This window comes from Polyodon spathula, chromosome 28 (assembly GCF_017654505.1).
Source record: "Polyodon spathula isolate WHYD16114869_AA chromosome 28, ASM1765450v1, whole genome shotgun sequence".
Classification (NCBI taxonomy): Eukaryota; Metazoa; Chordata; class Actinopteri; order Acipenseriformes; family Polyodontidae; genus Polyodon; species Polyodon spathula.
Genome location: NC_054561.1, coordinates 318,771 through 333,808, shown reverse-complemented (window position 1 = coordinate 333,808; position 15,038 = coordinate 318,771). Strand labels below are relative to the sequence as shown.

At 44.6% G+C, this 15,038-nt stretch overlaps 2 protein-coding genes across 2 annotated transcripts; both read left to right on the top strand.

Annotated features, from left to right (window-relative positions):
* The first annotated feature begins 2,515 nt into the window (after positions 1-2,515).
* Positions 2,516-7,467, top strand: scrn2 (secernin 2). The gene is made up of 8 exons (XM_041231726.1): positions 2,516-2,649; positions 3,173-3,341; positions 3,855-4,036; positions 4,185-4,384; positions 4,499-4,714; positions 4,923-5,088; positions 5,184-5,364; positions 5,895-7,467. Exons 2-8 carry the CDS (start codon positions 3,174-3,176, stop codon positions 6,057-6,059), a joined length of 1,278 nt encoding a protein of 425 aa, XP_041087660.1. The 5' UTR covers positions 2,516-2,649; position 3,173; the 3' UTR covers positions 6,060-7,467.
* Positions 7,468-8,618: 1,151 nt separating this feature from the next.
* On the top strand, positions 8,619-11,766 carry mrpl10 (mitochondrial ribosomal protein L10). Its single transcript, XM_041231285.1, has 5 exons — positions 8,619-8,713; positions 9,458-9,627; positions 10,049-10,213; positions 10,772-10,916; positions 11,038-11,766. Exons 1-5 carry the CDS (start codon positions 8,674-8,676, stop codon positions 11,268-11,270), a joined length of 753 nt encoding a protein of 250 aa, XP_041087219.1. The 5' UTR covers positions 8,619-8,673; the 3' UTR covers positions 11,271-11,766.
* The last annotated feature ends 3,272 nt before the right edge of the window (positions 11,767-15,038 follow it).

Sequence of the window (15,038 nt, the reverse complement as noted above, 5' to 3'; positions counted from 1 at the left end):
TTTCAAAGAATCGAGACAGTTAAAGCACTGTGACACCTAATTAACATAAAAAAATATAACATAATAAATCGCTATTAAATGAATCTGAATCTACAATGTGTTTAGTACTGTATGTCATATTTTAAAACGTGGTATTGTTTTGATGGAATGAAAAAATCTGTTCTTTTAAGCATGACATTTGGAAAATGCTGTGGGTTAAAATGATGATGGTGATGCAGAATATTTCGATATTACTGTAAATAGCTGCTGTGCTTGGGGTTGTCCGTTTTTGTCTGTGATTTTGTTTTTAGTGTGAGTTTGAACGGGATGACTATGTACCATAATTTCCTTCCAGAAGATGGATAACAGTTTTCCATAGTACAACTGAAGAGGGGAATGTGCACATTCATTGTGTTTCCATGCTCTCCCATTGCTATACTACACTCACTAGTTCTAAAAGAAACGTTTACAATTCTGTGACAAACGTTTCGACCGCAATGCTTTCTCAATCGGTCAGATTCTCAATGATGTTTACTCAGACTTTATCCTACACATTTTGGAAGAAAAAAAAAAAAAAACACATTGCATTTTTTTGAAATGTTAAATCAGTTTGAGAGAACTCTGTAGAGTTCCCGTGGCAGTGTCTGAAGGTGATATAGGCTGCTGTCTTTAAAAATCACCACTGAAGACATTGAGAAAGACTTCTAGTGGAAACGTCGGTCACAGAATGGTACTATTCGTTTCTTTTAGTAGTATAAGCTTTCAGACTGATTTGTATAGGGGTTGGTCTTCGGGCTGCGTGTGCAACTAAAACAGCACCTGGCATGCCAACAATTACTCTAATCACAATGTTAAGACCTCTGTAAGTGTGAGACTAATATTAGGCCCACATAATCGCGATAAAAAAAAAAGAAAAATGTGTTAGTTATTGTTGTGTGTGTGGGTCATTATTATACATTTTTTAATTATTGACTGTTTTTTAATGTAGAAAAAAAACCTGTAGAAAACCAAGTAGGGTTTTTGTTATAACATTGTGAAACGCAAAAAAAAAAAAAAAAAAAAAAAAAAAGTTTGGACTGTGAAATAAAGATGTTTTCTAGTCACAGTTTTGATGTATTGTGTGATTATTTTTCTGCTCCACGTTTGTCCCTATAAAAGCTTACCACAGTATTGTGTGCACTGTATTTGTACAGTTTTGTCATGATTTATAATTCGCATTTACTATTGCTTACCCTGTTTGCCATGTTTATTAACATGCTTTACCATCATTATTCTTTACAATGCTTGCCTATGCTTTGCCATGCTTCCTTCTCTGTGCTTTATTACAATTTGCTCTGCTTTTACAAAGGGACACGTTTATAAGGTCGTGTTACACGCAAAAGAAACTTAATTCAGTGCCAAACGTTTCGATCAGAACTCTTCTTCTGAAAGTCACTGCACTTGACGGTGTTATTGTTTACCTTTGTTGTGCTTGGCGGCAGACTTCCGGCTCTGTTCTTTTTAAAGGTTGTTTAAAAGGGGAAACCCTTTGATCTGCAGTTTCAATGAGAGGTGCTTTTCTGCAATGTTTTAGTCTGACGCGTGTCATTACACGCAGTCACATCAGTGCCTGGCCCACCTCACACACACCCTTCCTTTCTCCTTTCTGTTCAGTGCGTTTACAATGCATTCCCCTGTGCTTCACTATACACTATTATACCGTATAGGAAACTTGTATAAGGGCTATACTGTATAGTATACTCCCATATACTACTTATATATAAAAACTACAAGCAACATTATTTAGCAGCAGATGCCAATATACTAACCAATAACTTGAGAGTTGGGACGCAAGAGTTTATTGATATAAGGTATTGTGAATTGCATTGTCAATCTGACGCCAAGAAAAATACAGGCTGCCGTGTGTGGGTGTCAAATGCCAGCTGAGTTCATTCTGGTTTGGCTGACACGTGACGGTGCCACTGTTGCTGGTATTGTTGTCTGTAGACACAGGCTCACAGCGCTCAGCCTGCCCAGCCCACACTGTCTGGATGTCAGATCTGGGAGATTAGTGGAACTTTGTGGCTTTTAGAAATGAGTCACATCAACAAGCGATGATTGATTTATGTTTTTTTTTAATTATTTAAAGGCACATATATGTTTTTTTTTACTATATGTTTTCCAATCACCAATGAGGGCGTTAAAATACATTTTGCTTTTCTACATGAATTTCACTGTGCCAAACCATTATAAACGAGGAATTACGTTACTGAAAATTATATACATATTTATAGCATTATTTTTAGATCTACCACACAATACTGTTTACACACCTCAGTCAAATAAACAATAGCACGGTACTAAAACACCAATGCCCTCTAGTGGATGTTTTGATAAACAGCCCCCTCCAGCATCATCCCATGCTGTCCTATATTTACAGCACAGTGAATAACAGCACGGTGAATCGCAGCCTCTGGTAAATGACAAGCCACATGGTGACCACGGCGAGGCGCTGTTTGTTTTCACGTCACCTCATCCGATCATTCACACACTGGCTGCTGGGAGTAGTTTGTGGGATTCTGTGCATAAACTGAGAAATTTAGCCAATGGTGTGCTAAGCATAATCTCTGTGAACGCGCCCTGTATCTCCTGGTCTCTCGACGCAGTGTGCAACGCGAGTCAACGTAAAAGGTAAGATGCTGTTTTAATGCAAATACAAACAGACAAGTAAACTAATACGACCCTTATTTTACATGCACTGTCAAACGCGGTCTGCTTTCACTGTCGTGTGCATTCGTTGCACTGTGCACAGCTGATAGAAGAAACGGCTCCATACCGTGCACTGCACGCATTGCATAAGGGCACAGTTTCGACAGGCCACGAAGAGCGAGGGCTGGGATAAGCGATTTATATAAAAAATATAACAAAGACATATTATCATAAATAAGAAACGTTGCATAGTGGTCTATAGAGTTGCAACGGTATGCATACTGCTCCAGATATTATAAAGCCAGTCATTTTTAGAGTTTGCATTTATTTGGGAAACATTTTTGTTGTTTTTATAAAACAATGCATTATTTTATTATTATTATTATTATTATTATTATTATTGTATTCCCTTAAACAACGAATATAAATGACAAAGGTTAACTGTGTCTTCCCCGCTAGTATAGAATATATTTGTGTTTTTTACCTCTTGTTCTGGGTGTCTCAGGATGTCCAGCGGAGTCCCGCCCCGGTCGTGCGACTGTTTCGTGGCTCTCCCGCCCGGATCCGATGGGCAGCGCGTCATTTTTGGGAAGAACTCAGACCGGCCGCGGGACGAAGTGCAGGAGGTGGTCTATTACCCCGCAGCCGCCCACGAGCCTGGGGCAAAGGTGGAGGTGAGTCGAACAGTCAGACTTCTGCACTGGGGTTACCTGGCCCTGCTTTCCCTGGATCGTCCCGGTTTTGAGGAAGGTTTTCCCGGGAATTCAGTATGCGAAATGCCAGGACCCTATTGAGCACACGTTAGAAATGAGAATATTACTGCAGTAGATTGCCAATATTAATTGGTTGTCAATGCCACAGTAATCATATTATCAGTGTTTCCTATTGTTCTTTCTATTCCAGAGGTAGCAACCCTGTATACGTGCAACTTAAAGGCACAGCCTCAAGGTTTAAAATCCATCTGAGTGTTTTATCACTGCTCCCCTCATAATTGCAGGGATGGCAATACGACTCCTACTGCATAGCATTTTCACCCATTCCAGGGTTTACTAGGAGCTTGGTCAACCCCAGTGTGTACAGGTAACAAGCTCAGACATGTCTTACGAAAATCCTAGTAAAACCAGGAGTGGATCACACTGCTGCGCAATGGGAGCTGCATTGGTCGGGTGTCTCTTATCTCTTGCCAGTGCACCTACATTGCTATCGATCAAGTGGAGAGCACCCTTGCAGTGATCCTGAGCAGGCCTGCCTGGCTGTGGGGAGCCGAGATGGGGGCAAACGAGCACGGAGTCTGCATCGGAAACGAGGCTGTGTGGACCAAGGTCCCCGTGGAGGAGGGGGAAGCCCTGCTGGGCATGGACCTGGTCAGGTATGGAATTGCTCCTGGACTTGAGGATTAAGCGTTTTGGTTATTCTTGAATTAGGGGATCAAATGTGTCGAAACTTGATATGGACATTCCTTAGCGCACGGTGTTGGGCGTTTCATAATCTGTAACAGTGCTCTGGTGGTTTTGCAGGCTGGGTCTGGAGCGCGGCTGCACTGCGAAGGAGGCGCTGGACGTGATCACGGGCCTCGTGGAGCGCTACGGACAGGGGGGGAACTGCCGGGAGGAAGCCACGCCCTTCAGCTACCACAACACCTTCCTGCTGGCAGACCGGTCAGAGGCCTGGGTGCTGGAGACAGCCGGGAGAGTGTGGGCAGCGCAGAGAGTGGCCGGTGAGCAAGCAACGTCAGATTGCTAATAAAATAGATTGACAGACAGACTGGGTAGCAGGTGGGCAGACTTGATGGTGGGTGCTCAGTGTTTCCTCTCTCTGGCGCCCCCTGCAGCCGGAGTGAAGAACATCTCGAACCAGCTGACGATCGGGTCGGAGATCTCCGCGGAGCACCCCGAGCTGCGGAGCCTGGCACAGGCCGAGGGCTGGTGGAGCGGGGAGGGAGGGTTCTGCTTCTCCGAGGTGTACGCCCCTGTGAACCCCCCCGCCAGGATGGAGGCAGCCAAACAACGCTACTGTGGGGGAAAGGAACTACTCAGCAAACATGATGGTGAGGAAAGCAAGGGTCCGGCTGGTCACAAGAGCTTTTAAATCAGTTTCACTGCCTTACTGGTTTAGTCTAACCAACCTTCCCTCTGAATTTGTGGTGCAGAAATTTCCATTTCTGCTGCACAAATGCACAGAACCAGTTGCCGATAAGAAGTTGCGCAGTGCCTGATTCTCTCTCTCTCTCTCTCTCCTCCTCCTCCTCCCTGCAGGTTCTGTGAGTCTGGGGACCATGCTGGAGATCCTGCGGGATAAAGCCAGTGGGATCTGCATGGATTCTGGTGGATTTCGTACCACGGGCAGCATGGCCTCCATCCTGCCCCGGGACCCCACCCTGCCCTGTGTGCACTTCTTCACAGCGACCCCCGACCCCTCCCGGTGAGCCCCCCCCCCCCCCCCCCCCCCCAGGTCATACTAACTGCATTAGAATTAGAGTTAGAATTGAGGTGCTGTTCTCTTGTCTCCTCTCGCAGGTCCGTGTTTAAGCCCTTTCTTTTCGTGGATCAGATGACCTCCGCGCCCCAGGTGGTCTCCCCGAGGTTCGGAGCCGATGATCCTGTGAAGAAGCTGCCGCGGTTCCAGAGCACTGTGGACCGCCGCCACGAGCTGTACCGCGCCCACCAGAAAGCTCTAGAAACGGCGGAGAGCGAGCCGGCAAGTAGAGCCAGAGTTGGACCGTGAATCGGGATAGGGGCGGGCGTTTTCAATCTAGGGAAGGACGAGGGCCGTTTCTCTCTAAATCTGCCTTTACCCAAATGGAATCAGCAGCCTTCCTTGTTCCATTCAAATTACGTGCAGGGATGGAAATAAGACTCCCATTGCATAGCGTTTGGATCCATTGCTGGTGTTGCTACAAGTTTGATCAGACACATCTGAGCTTGTTACCCAGACACACCGTGGCTAATCAAGCTCGTAGTAAAACCTGGAATGGGCGAAACCGCTACTCAACAGGAATCTTATTCCCATCCCGGCAGCTGAGTTGCAAAGTCATATTGGAAATTAGGGGGGGGGGTATTTCTTTCGTAAACCCACAGGCCTGAACAGCATTGTGAATCACTTTGCCCTTAGTAAGTGTTCTTGAGTTGGTTAATGTTTTGTAGCCTGTTATTTTTTTGCTCCTGGACTCTAGCATAGGCATGTGTTCCGGTTGTTGTTGTTGACCTGCCGTTGACCTCTTGGTGCAGGGGCGGGGCTTGGAGCTCCACCAGACCATGCGGGACCTGGAGCAGCAGGGCATTGATGACATCGCAGAGATGCTGAAAGGGGGTGTGTCCGTGGATGCAGAGGAAGTGGCGGATTTGTTCTTCGACTGCGTGGACACAGAGATCAAGTTTTACCAGACACTCTAGAACCAGTAGCTGAACCTCACACCTTGTGTCTGGAAATCTGTCAGCAGATCTTTTTCACAATTTCCGTTTTACTTCAGTGTTACAAACCATTCAGTTCTGCTAGGACAATTAGCAATAATAATAATAACAATAATAATAATAATGTTTCTTTTTTTAGGATTTATATTTACTGTAGATCCAGCTCAAGCAAAGGGATTTCAGCTGCCTTCCTCCTTCCAACCCCTGGCTAATTGACAATAGTGTAGCATACTGCAGTGCACTCAGTCTCCCTCTCCTTACTGCTGCAACTCTACTAATGTCAGTCAGGTGCATGAACAAAAGCAGTTGAACTCTTGAAACCCAGCCAAACACTGCTGAAGGCATTAGGCAGAACGTTAGCCTGCTGTACTTGACTTGGGGTCGTATTCATAAAGCATTAGCCCTGGGCATGTTTGCTGCTGTGCTGCTGCCTTACAAATATTTTCAAAGCGTTTTTAGTTTAATTTAATTTATTTAAAAAAATTTTAAAGGAGAAAATTACATCAGCGAAACGAGCAACGAACAGCTTGATAACTTTGAGAGTTTATTAAGAGATCTTGGATCTTGTTTAGAAAAATAATTGGAGGAAAGGATTTTGAAAATGCCCCCCCCCCCTTCCTCGATGGCTGTATTCGTAAAGCAGCAGCATGCCAGTGTACATAGAGGACTTGTATATAGACCTCCAATTTTGATCAGTTATTGTTCAGGCCAAAGCCAATCAAATGGCAAGAACAGAAGAGGGAGCAATCTCATTGGCTAATGAGCATTCCAACCTGTGTAGATATGTCCCCATACCAGCACAGCTCGGAACTTTCAGAAGCACTCTGCCTGATTGACCGGACAGCCCATTGCCTTTGGGAGGGGAGGGGTGTAGTGCCAGTTTATAAGACTAATCACGCACTCCAGGGTGGATAACTGCACTTGGCTTTGCCCCTAGGCGTGCCAATATTGGATTGGATATATATATATATTAGCACCAGTGCTAATAGTAGGGTTACCATATGACTAAAATGTTCTTTTGGGCATTTCTAGCTTTTTAACTCAAACCCCAATGCATTCTGGTAAGTGTAGTCCTGCTTCTCTTAACCCCTTAGGGTACACATAGAATGGAGTGGTGGTTCAAACTGTGTTAAACTACGTTTGAGAGGGGTACGAGAATCGCGAGGAGCCCAGCATTTTTTTGCTGTATAGATTCATCTGTTGCACCAAATACAAACAAAAATGTGAACTTGAATCAAGCGCACTAAATTGAAGGTGTGTAGTCGGTAGCTTGTGAAGTAATTTATTGTCGAACCAGCTGTAGTTGTGTTGTTAATTTATTGTTCTATTGATGTGGCCAACAGTAAATAGGTTCATGAATAAAGTAATGTAATGACTATGCAAAAAAAAAGTGTCCTGTGTTTTTCTTTTGTTTTTCTATTTTTGGGAGGAGGCAGACAACACTTAAACGTAACCGGATGCATTTGCATGATCAGCAAGAAGAGGCACAAACGAGGATTTTGGTCATTAAACGATTACTGTATATTTAGAACAATTTGAAATCCATTCAGAAGCTCAGTGATGCAGTTCAATGTTTGTGGCTTGCAACTTGGCCACTGCACGACACACCAGGAGAGGCTTGGAGTTTGATACAGCAATGTTGCCTCAAACTAGGTCTCTTGTAACTGGGTTTCAAGCCAGTTTGTGTTCTGGGTTTGTGTTCTGCTTAGGTACCTGGACAAACTACAAAAGCATGTGAACATGTAATCGCATGACACAAGGACCAGGGGGCATCAAGGAGATTAGATAAAGGGGCAATCAGAACAGTAAATAGGAGGCACTTTATTACACAGAGAATTGTGAGGGTCTGGAACCAACTCCCCAGTAATGTTGTTGAAGCTGACACCCTGGGATCCTTCAAGAAGCTGCTTGATGAGATTCTGGGATCAATAAGCTACTAACAACCAAACGAGAAAGATGGGCCGAGTGGCCTCCTCTCGTTTGTAAACCTTATGGTCGTGCTCGGATCATGCAAAAGTTTAAGGGGAGAACTATGCAAAGGTGATACAAGGATGCCTTACACATAAAGGGGTATGCTTGGATGATGCAGAGATGGAAATAAGACTCCTGCTGCAGTGCAGTGAGATCCATTCCAAGTTTTACTACAAGCTTGATTAGCCACAGTGTACAGGTAACAGGCTCAGATGTGTCTTATTAGACTCATAGTAAAACCAGGAATGGATCAAACTGCTATGCAATGGGGTGCTTATTCCCATCCCTGTGAGTCAAGGGATGTTCGAGTTCACGTGATGACTGCAAGGATATGCAAGTTACTGGTACTGCATGCATGACACCCCTGCATCATCCTTGCACAGTTATAGTTTTAAACCACTATAAATTCTGATTTAAATCACTTGGTTTAAAAAACAGATCATTGATTGAAATCTTTTTTATTATTATTCTGATCACAGTTGACCCCGATTCTCCTCCCATCACTGACATGCTCGCCGGAGCGCTTCTCATGACAAACCGGACCCTAATCTGTGCAAAGCGCCAGTCGAGACGACTGGGAGGGGTTGCTATAATGAACACCGCTGCCTAGTGTTTCCGGATCAAGATGGCTACGACCTTGTGCAGCAGGGCTGTGCAGAAATTGGGTATGTGTGAATTCAAGATTTAGGGTTTTTAACAGGTCGGAGTTACCAGCGGTTTGCAAAAATGAGTAATCTCTGAATCTGGATCTAGAAGAGAGAGTCATTCTTTCAAACATGACTTGTTTGGATAAATACATTACTGTGCACGTTGTGACGACGGCAGTTAGCTTCACAGTTATTCAAACGAATGTGGTGTTATTGCTGTCTGTAGTGTAGTGGTGTTTTAAAAAAAAAACAGTAACACTAATGTTTTGTGTGGCTATGTGCCACGTTTAAACCATAATGGTTCGCTGTGTTATCCTTTTTCATTTTTAATACAACAAAACGCTGATTGTGCCCTAACAGACACGTTATGCTATTCAGTGGTGCAGAGTTTCCCCCGTTGCATAGCAGTTTGGCCCTTTGCTGGTTTTCCGATGAGTTTAAAGACACACCTTACCCTGATTATCTGATGCATTGGTTATAATTGCTATTTGTTGTTGTCAGCATTCGCCCTGCAATTAAGGGCTTGCATCTCTAACACTGAAGAACTAGATCCTAAATATTAGTATTAGTTTGTCATTTAGCAGACACTTTTATCAAAAGCGATTTACAGAGACTAGGGGGGTGAACTCTGCATCACAACTGCAGCTGCAGAGTCACTTCCAATAGGACCCTGTTTGTTTTAGGTCTCATTTCTTTAACCACTGGACCGCCAAGCCTCCTAATAAAGTTTTTTTTTTTTTTTTGTTCCTTACCCCACTGCAGGCTGGCTGCCCTGCGCTCAGAGCGTGCGCCATGGCTCCAAGTCTGTCACTCGACATCGCAAGCCTGTGCACTTCCTCAAGCAGAAACTGATGGCTTTGACGCAGTACGTTCCACCCCAGCCTGCTGTTTGTGAGAGGTGCATCGCCGCCCCCAGCAAACAAGTCCAGGAGGTAACAAAAGCAAAACTAAAACATGCACACACACACAGAGGGACCTCAGCCTCAGATCTGTATGTTGAAAATGGATGGGCAAAGTGGTCTTTGCTGGGGACTCAGAAGACACTGCCATGGGTTAGGGAGGCAAAACCAGCAGGGACTGTTTCTCCTCTTCCTACTACAGTGAACCCTGCTGGCCAGGCTCCCAGTGAGCTCAAAGCGGACACCTGCAGGGCTGTCCTTTGTCCTCCAGAGGCAGGTAACTTGCTGACATCCGCTCTCGAGTTCCTGGGTGTAAAAGAGGTAGCTCGGTTGTGGGATAGGAGGACTCCCGCTGAACCTTCAGCTCTCCTGAGCTGTGTGGGGGAATTGCTGCGGTGAGGGGGAAAAAAAATAAAAGGTAATTGGACATTCCTTGTTTTGTTTCTGTCTCCAGGAAAGCGGTCTAATGAGGCTGCTGAAGAGAGAAGTGGAGGCGTTGTTCCGTGATAATAAAATGGTCGCGGTGTTCCAAAATAACGCTGTCACGGCCGAGGACATGCTGCAACTCAAACACCGGCTGGTGAAACACGGCATCGCAGTGAAGTTCTACCCAAACCAGGTACCGCCACTGCGTGCCCAGCACTGCCGTGGTTTAAACAGCAGCCTGTGGGACTCTCCGCACGCATTCACACAGTCACGGTATTTTGCCTACCGGTGCCTGATCTTGCAAACGCAGCATTGTGATTGGTTGTTTACAAAGAAATGTCAGTCTGTCAGTCGAGTGCAATTATTTTGTGATGAACAGACTGAAACGATCAAAGTGGCATCTTCTCTCTCTCTGTCCCACTGGGCTTTGCCGCTTTGCCCTTCGGAAGAATAGATTCATGTTTTGCATCCTGTTATTTCCTGTTACAGGTCCTCTGTGTATCCTCTTCTGCAGAGATGGAAATAAGAGTCCCAGTGCATAGCAGTTTGATCCATTCCTGGTTTTAATTTAATAAGACACACACATCTGATCTTGTTATCTACACACAGGAGAATCAAATGCAGAGTAAAACCTGGAGTGGGTGAAACTTCTATGCAACAGGAGTCGTCTTCCCATCACGGTGGATGTCATGCCTGCACTGAATCTCTGCTGTCTTCTTGAAGCTGAACTCGAGCTGTGGTTTTGCTGCAGGTGGCCAGGTCCTATCTCTCAGACTCCAAGTACTCGAATCTGCTGCCCCTCTTCATCGGACAGAACGTGTTGCTGGTGAGCAGGGAGCCCAAAGTGAAGGAGATGTTGCAAACGCTGAGGACCATGCCCCATATCATCCTGCTAGGTGAGTGGGATCACAAGCATCTTCACATGCTGAGTATTTCCCTTATCGTACGGCGCCCTGCGCTATAGTCTACATAAGCGTGTGGTTTACTGCTTGCCTGCCCTTGCCTCTCCCTCTCCAGGGGCCTGCGTTGAAGACACTCTGCTGAGCAGACAGGGGGTCGTGAACTACTCCAAGCTGCCATCGCTGGCCGTCATCCAGGGGGAAGTGGTGGGCGGGCTCTCGCTAATGACGTCGCAGACCGCCTCCCTCCTGCAGCGCCACCCCCTGCAGCTCTCCAGTCTGCTGCAGCAGTACATGAAGCAGCAGAGCGAGGGGGAAGCTGGGGAGACAGAGGGAGCAGATGCACGATAGAGACAGGGATGCAACTGATTGACCACCAGCCTACTCGTCAAATCCACTGTTTATTGCGCTTGAGTGACCTGCCCTCTGGCAATTCAGGGCTGGCAATAAGGCTTCTGTTGCATAGCAGTTTCACCCATTTCCCATTCTACTACCAGTTTAATTAACCCCAGCGTGTATAGGCAACACGCTCAGGTGTGTCAAGAAATAACTCCTGCAACGCATTTCGAAATACATCTCAAACCCATACCCTTCCCTACAGGGGTAGCAGTAAGACTCCCATTGTGTAACAGTTTGATCCATGCATGGTTGTTATATAAGTTTAATAAGACATCTGAGCTTGTTGCCTATATGCTGAGGCTGATCAAGCACATAGCAAAACGAGGGATGAATCAAACTGCTGTGGGATCTTGTTTCAGATACTCATTTTGTGCACAAGCAAAATGACCGAAGTCCTAGCTGCACGCGATGTTGTGAAATCTGAATTAAAACAAAACATTAGCAATAACTCACACGAGTCCAGCGCTTCTTTCATCTCAAGGTGATTTATAACAGCATGTACCAATATAAACATGGCTTGTATTCACAAATATATATATATATATATATCTATTGGTATTCAAATTCCACAACATACAGGGAGACATGCTTAGTGAACAAAATGTTTTAAAGTGTAAATTATTAAATATTACTCGCTAAAATGGGATTGAATTGATTGAAAATGCCTGTACAGTTCAGATTACTGGTCTCTGAAATAAACAGCAGTGCTGTAATCTCACAACGACAGGGGGTGTAGTAGATAAACGTACCCCGTGGTCAGTGCACAGTTGTGGAGGATTATAATTTGCTCAGTAAGTAACATTTCGTCACAAGCTAACAGACACGACTGCGTTTGGACGCTGTAGCTCCTCCAAGCTCTAGGTGTCAGTAGTTTACAGCGTCAATTACTCATCTTTGGGGCCAGAGGTGTCTGCATTAGAATCTCTATGGGATGGATTTTTTTTTGGGACCGGGGGGGGGGGGGGGGGGGGGTTAGAGTGACGTCATCACCACTGCCAGCTGTATCCATTATCCAGGAAACTGCAATCGCAAAGGTCGGGTGTCCAGTTCAGGTAAGGGATTAAATATAATATTTCAAAACGGACTGCTGTTATCACCGAACATATGCATCGGGTGGTTTTGTTTTTTGGTGCGTTTGTAGCTTGCATTTTCTTCTTAAAGGTTTGCTGAGTGGTTTTGAGGTACCGGTTTGTTCATTTCTATTCAGAATATACCACTAGTACTAGCGCTCATACATAGCTAGTTTTGTAGTGCGCTTGCTCGCTACCTGCCAAAGGGCGAGCTGAATTATTTATTTATTTGATAAGTGGCTTTAACTGGATATTTCTTGGTGTAAATAATATAGCCTACAAGTTATAACAACTACGTGTTGGCGATAGTTTCACCTCTTCTCTTTTCAGTGACAGATACATCAGTTATCCATAGCAACGTGTCCCTTTGAGTGTGTTTTATTTTTAATTTGTATAATGGTTGGTATTGTTAATGGGAGACGTTCATCGTTTCAGGACGTGCTTATCGAACATGATCAATATGAACGGCACTGTCTCAATACAGTATAATACAGTATGACACAATTCACATTTCTGCAGCATGGATCCCAAAGCGCTTCATCCACAAACAAAACAATTCAGCCGGTACATTAAAAAAAGAAAAACAGTCCGAAACGAAATCTAATAAAACAGTATAATTCTCTGTGCAGCGTGAAGCGTGTTCGCTGCTTCTCCCTGTGACTTGGTGAAGTTGCTGCTTCTCAGTGTTGTAAGCGGACCTGTCTTGAAGTTGAATGCACTGCAGGGATAGTGAATTTCAATTCACTTTTTGTGGGGAGAGTTTAAAAATCGTAAAGACTGCCTATTGAACGAGGCGCAGGCAAACGGGTGCACACCCGTCAGAATTTGCAAAGCTTTGCCGATTGAATGCCTGGTGTACATACATAGAAACGCAGGGATTGTAATAAGACTCCAGCTGCATAGCAGTTTCAGCCATTCTAGGTTTTACTGCAAGCTTGAGTAGCCACAGCATATGGGTAACAAGCTGTGTCTTACAAAACCAGAACTGGATCGGACTGCTATGCAATGGGAGTCTTATTGCCATCCCTGCACATGGAAAACACCCAGTTGCTTTTCCATAGTGAGTATTCCATTCTCTCCTCCTTGTCCTTTCGTGCTAAATCTACACTCTCACAAGGTACTGGAGTTAGAGCAGCAAGCTTCAGCCTCTCCGCTTTGCACCTGCTAGTCGCTGTAATGCTACACTTCAACAAACATCAACAGTCCCAGCCCTACTGCAACAGAACGAGATTATGCATGTCAGCTGCAAGCTGTTCTCGAAGCTCAGGCTAAGTAAAACAGAACCAAAAAAAACCAGGCGTTGCTTTTTGCATGCAACATTTTTGTTACTGATAACATTTTTAATGTGGGGATGGAAATACAAGACTTCCATTGCAGCAGCATTTTGATCCATTCGTGGATTCACGATGGGTTTGAGGAGCCAGCCCCGAGCTTTGGACTTTTGAACTCTTGTATGCAAATCATCAGCCAAAGGGCGTGTATTTTAATAGCATGCAAGCCTTACGCTCAATATTTTAACGAGCAAGACATCTCACAAGTTCAGTGGGCAAATGGGTAATCCAATCTCACCCCTAGTCAGACATCTGAACACTGCTGTAAATACCTTTGCACTACCCACAGCAAAATAAAATTAGGAGTATGTGTTAGCTGATGTTTTCAGCATGGCCCTGCAAGGTCCTTCTCAAAAAACCGTTTCTGCTATTTTGCAGTTGTTGATGGTGCATTATTTATTTATTTAGTTTTTTCCTGATTCAGTAAAATAAGGCTTGGTTTGTGCTGTACGTTTTTGTTTTCTTGGCCTGCTTGAATGTGCCGGTACGGTTGATCATGAGACTTCCTTTCCTTTTATAAGATTTCTTTGCCCTGGTGAACTTTAACAGCAAGTCAACATCATGGTAACAGTTTTAGTTTTTTGGAATATTGGTGTTTAGTTTTGTGGTGGTCATTTTGTGATGCAAAGCCAAGACCACAAAACCCATCCAGCCAGATTCTGACCGGGCTAGTGCATACAACATTGGCTGTTGACCATGAATTTGCAGAGAAATCAAACTCCTGAACACGATCATCAACTTTGATATTGGCGGCAGCGCTCTGGAGAGAGCGGAGTCACGTTCCATTGAGCAGGTCTGGGAGGGTCCCTGCATGCAATATCATCCTTCTGCATACTTTCGCTGCACAGCCTCATTGTTACGCTGTACTCTGGTTGTTGTTTGTTTGTTTAGCTGACTCCTTTTAGACACTTTTATTCAAAGCGACTTACAGAGAATAGGGTGTGTGAACTATGCATCAGAGGCAGTCACTTATAACAACGTCTTGCCCAAAAGATGGAGCACCAGAAGGTTAAGTGTCTTGCTCAGATTCAGTGGCTGAGCCAGGTTGAAGCTCCGTTTTCTATGTGTTGAGCTTCACAGCCAGCGTGAAATTTAACTGGTCTGATTAGGGGCGCGTCTGACTTCACTGCCCTCAGAATAGGACGCCAGAGTTTGTAGAAACGAAGGATTGCAGTTTTTGGTACTTTAACAGGTTCAAGAGAAATGATAACAGCCTAGTATTACAGCTAGCCTAGAACATGACAATTTTGTTTAAGATTCGAATGACCGCTTTATTTAAAAAAAAAAAAAAGAAAAGCCTTTTATCCCAGGCTGAGACA

Coding starts and splice junctions, on each gene's coding strand:
- mrpl10 (XM_041231285.1), top strand. CDS start 8,674: ATGGCTACGACCTTGTGCAGCAGGGCTGTGCAGAAATTGG. Junction 9,628..10,048: donor CCAGCAAACAAGTCCAGGAG/GTAACAAAAGCA, acceptor TTCTGTCTCCAG/GAAAGCGGTCTAATGAGGCT. Junction 10,214..10,771: donor TGAAGTTCTACCCAAACCAG/GTACCGCCACTG, acceptor GTTTTGCTGCAG/GTGGCCAGGTCCTATCTCTC.
- scrn2 (XM_041231726.1), top strand. CDS start 3,174: ATGTCCAGCGGAGTCCCGCCCCGGTCGTGCGACTGTTTCGTGGCTCTC. Junction 4,715..4,922: donor ACTACTCAGCAAACATGATG/GTGAGGAAAGCA, acceptor TCCTCCCTGCAG/GTTCTGTGAGTCTGGGGACC. Junction 5,089..5,183: donor GCGACCCCCGACCCCTCCCG/GTGAGCCCCCCC, acceptor CTCCTCTCGCAG/GTCCGTGTTTAAGCCCTTTC.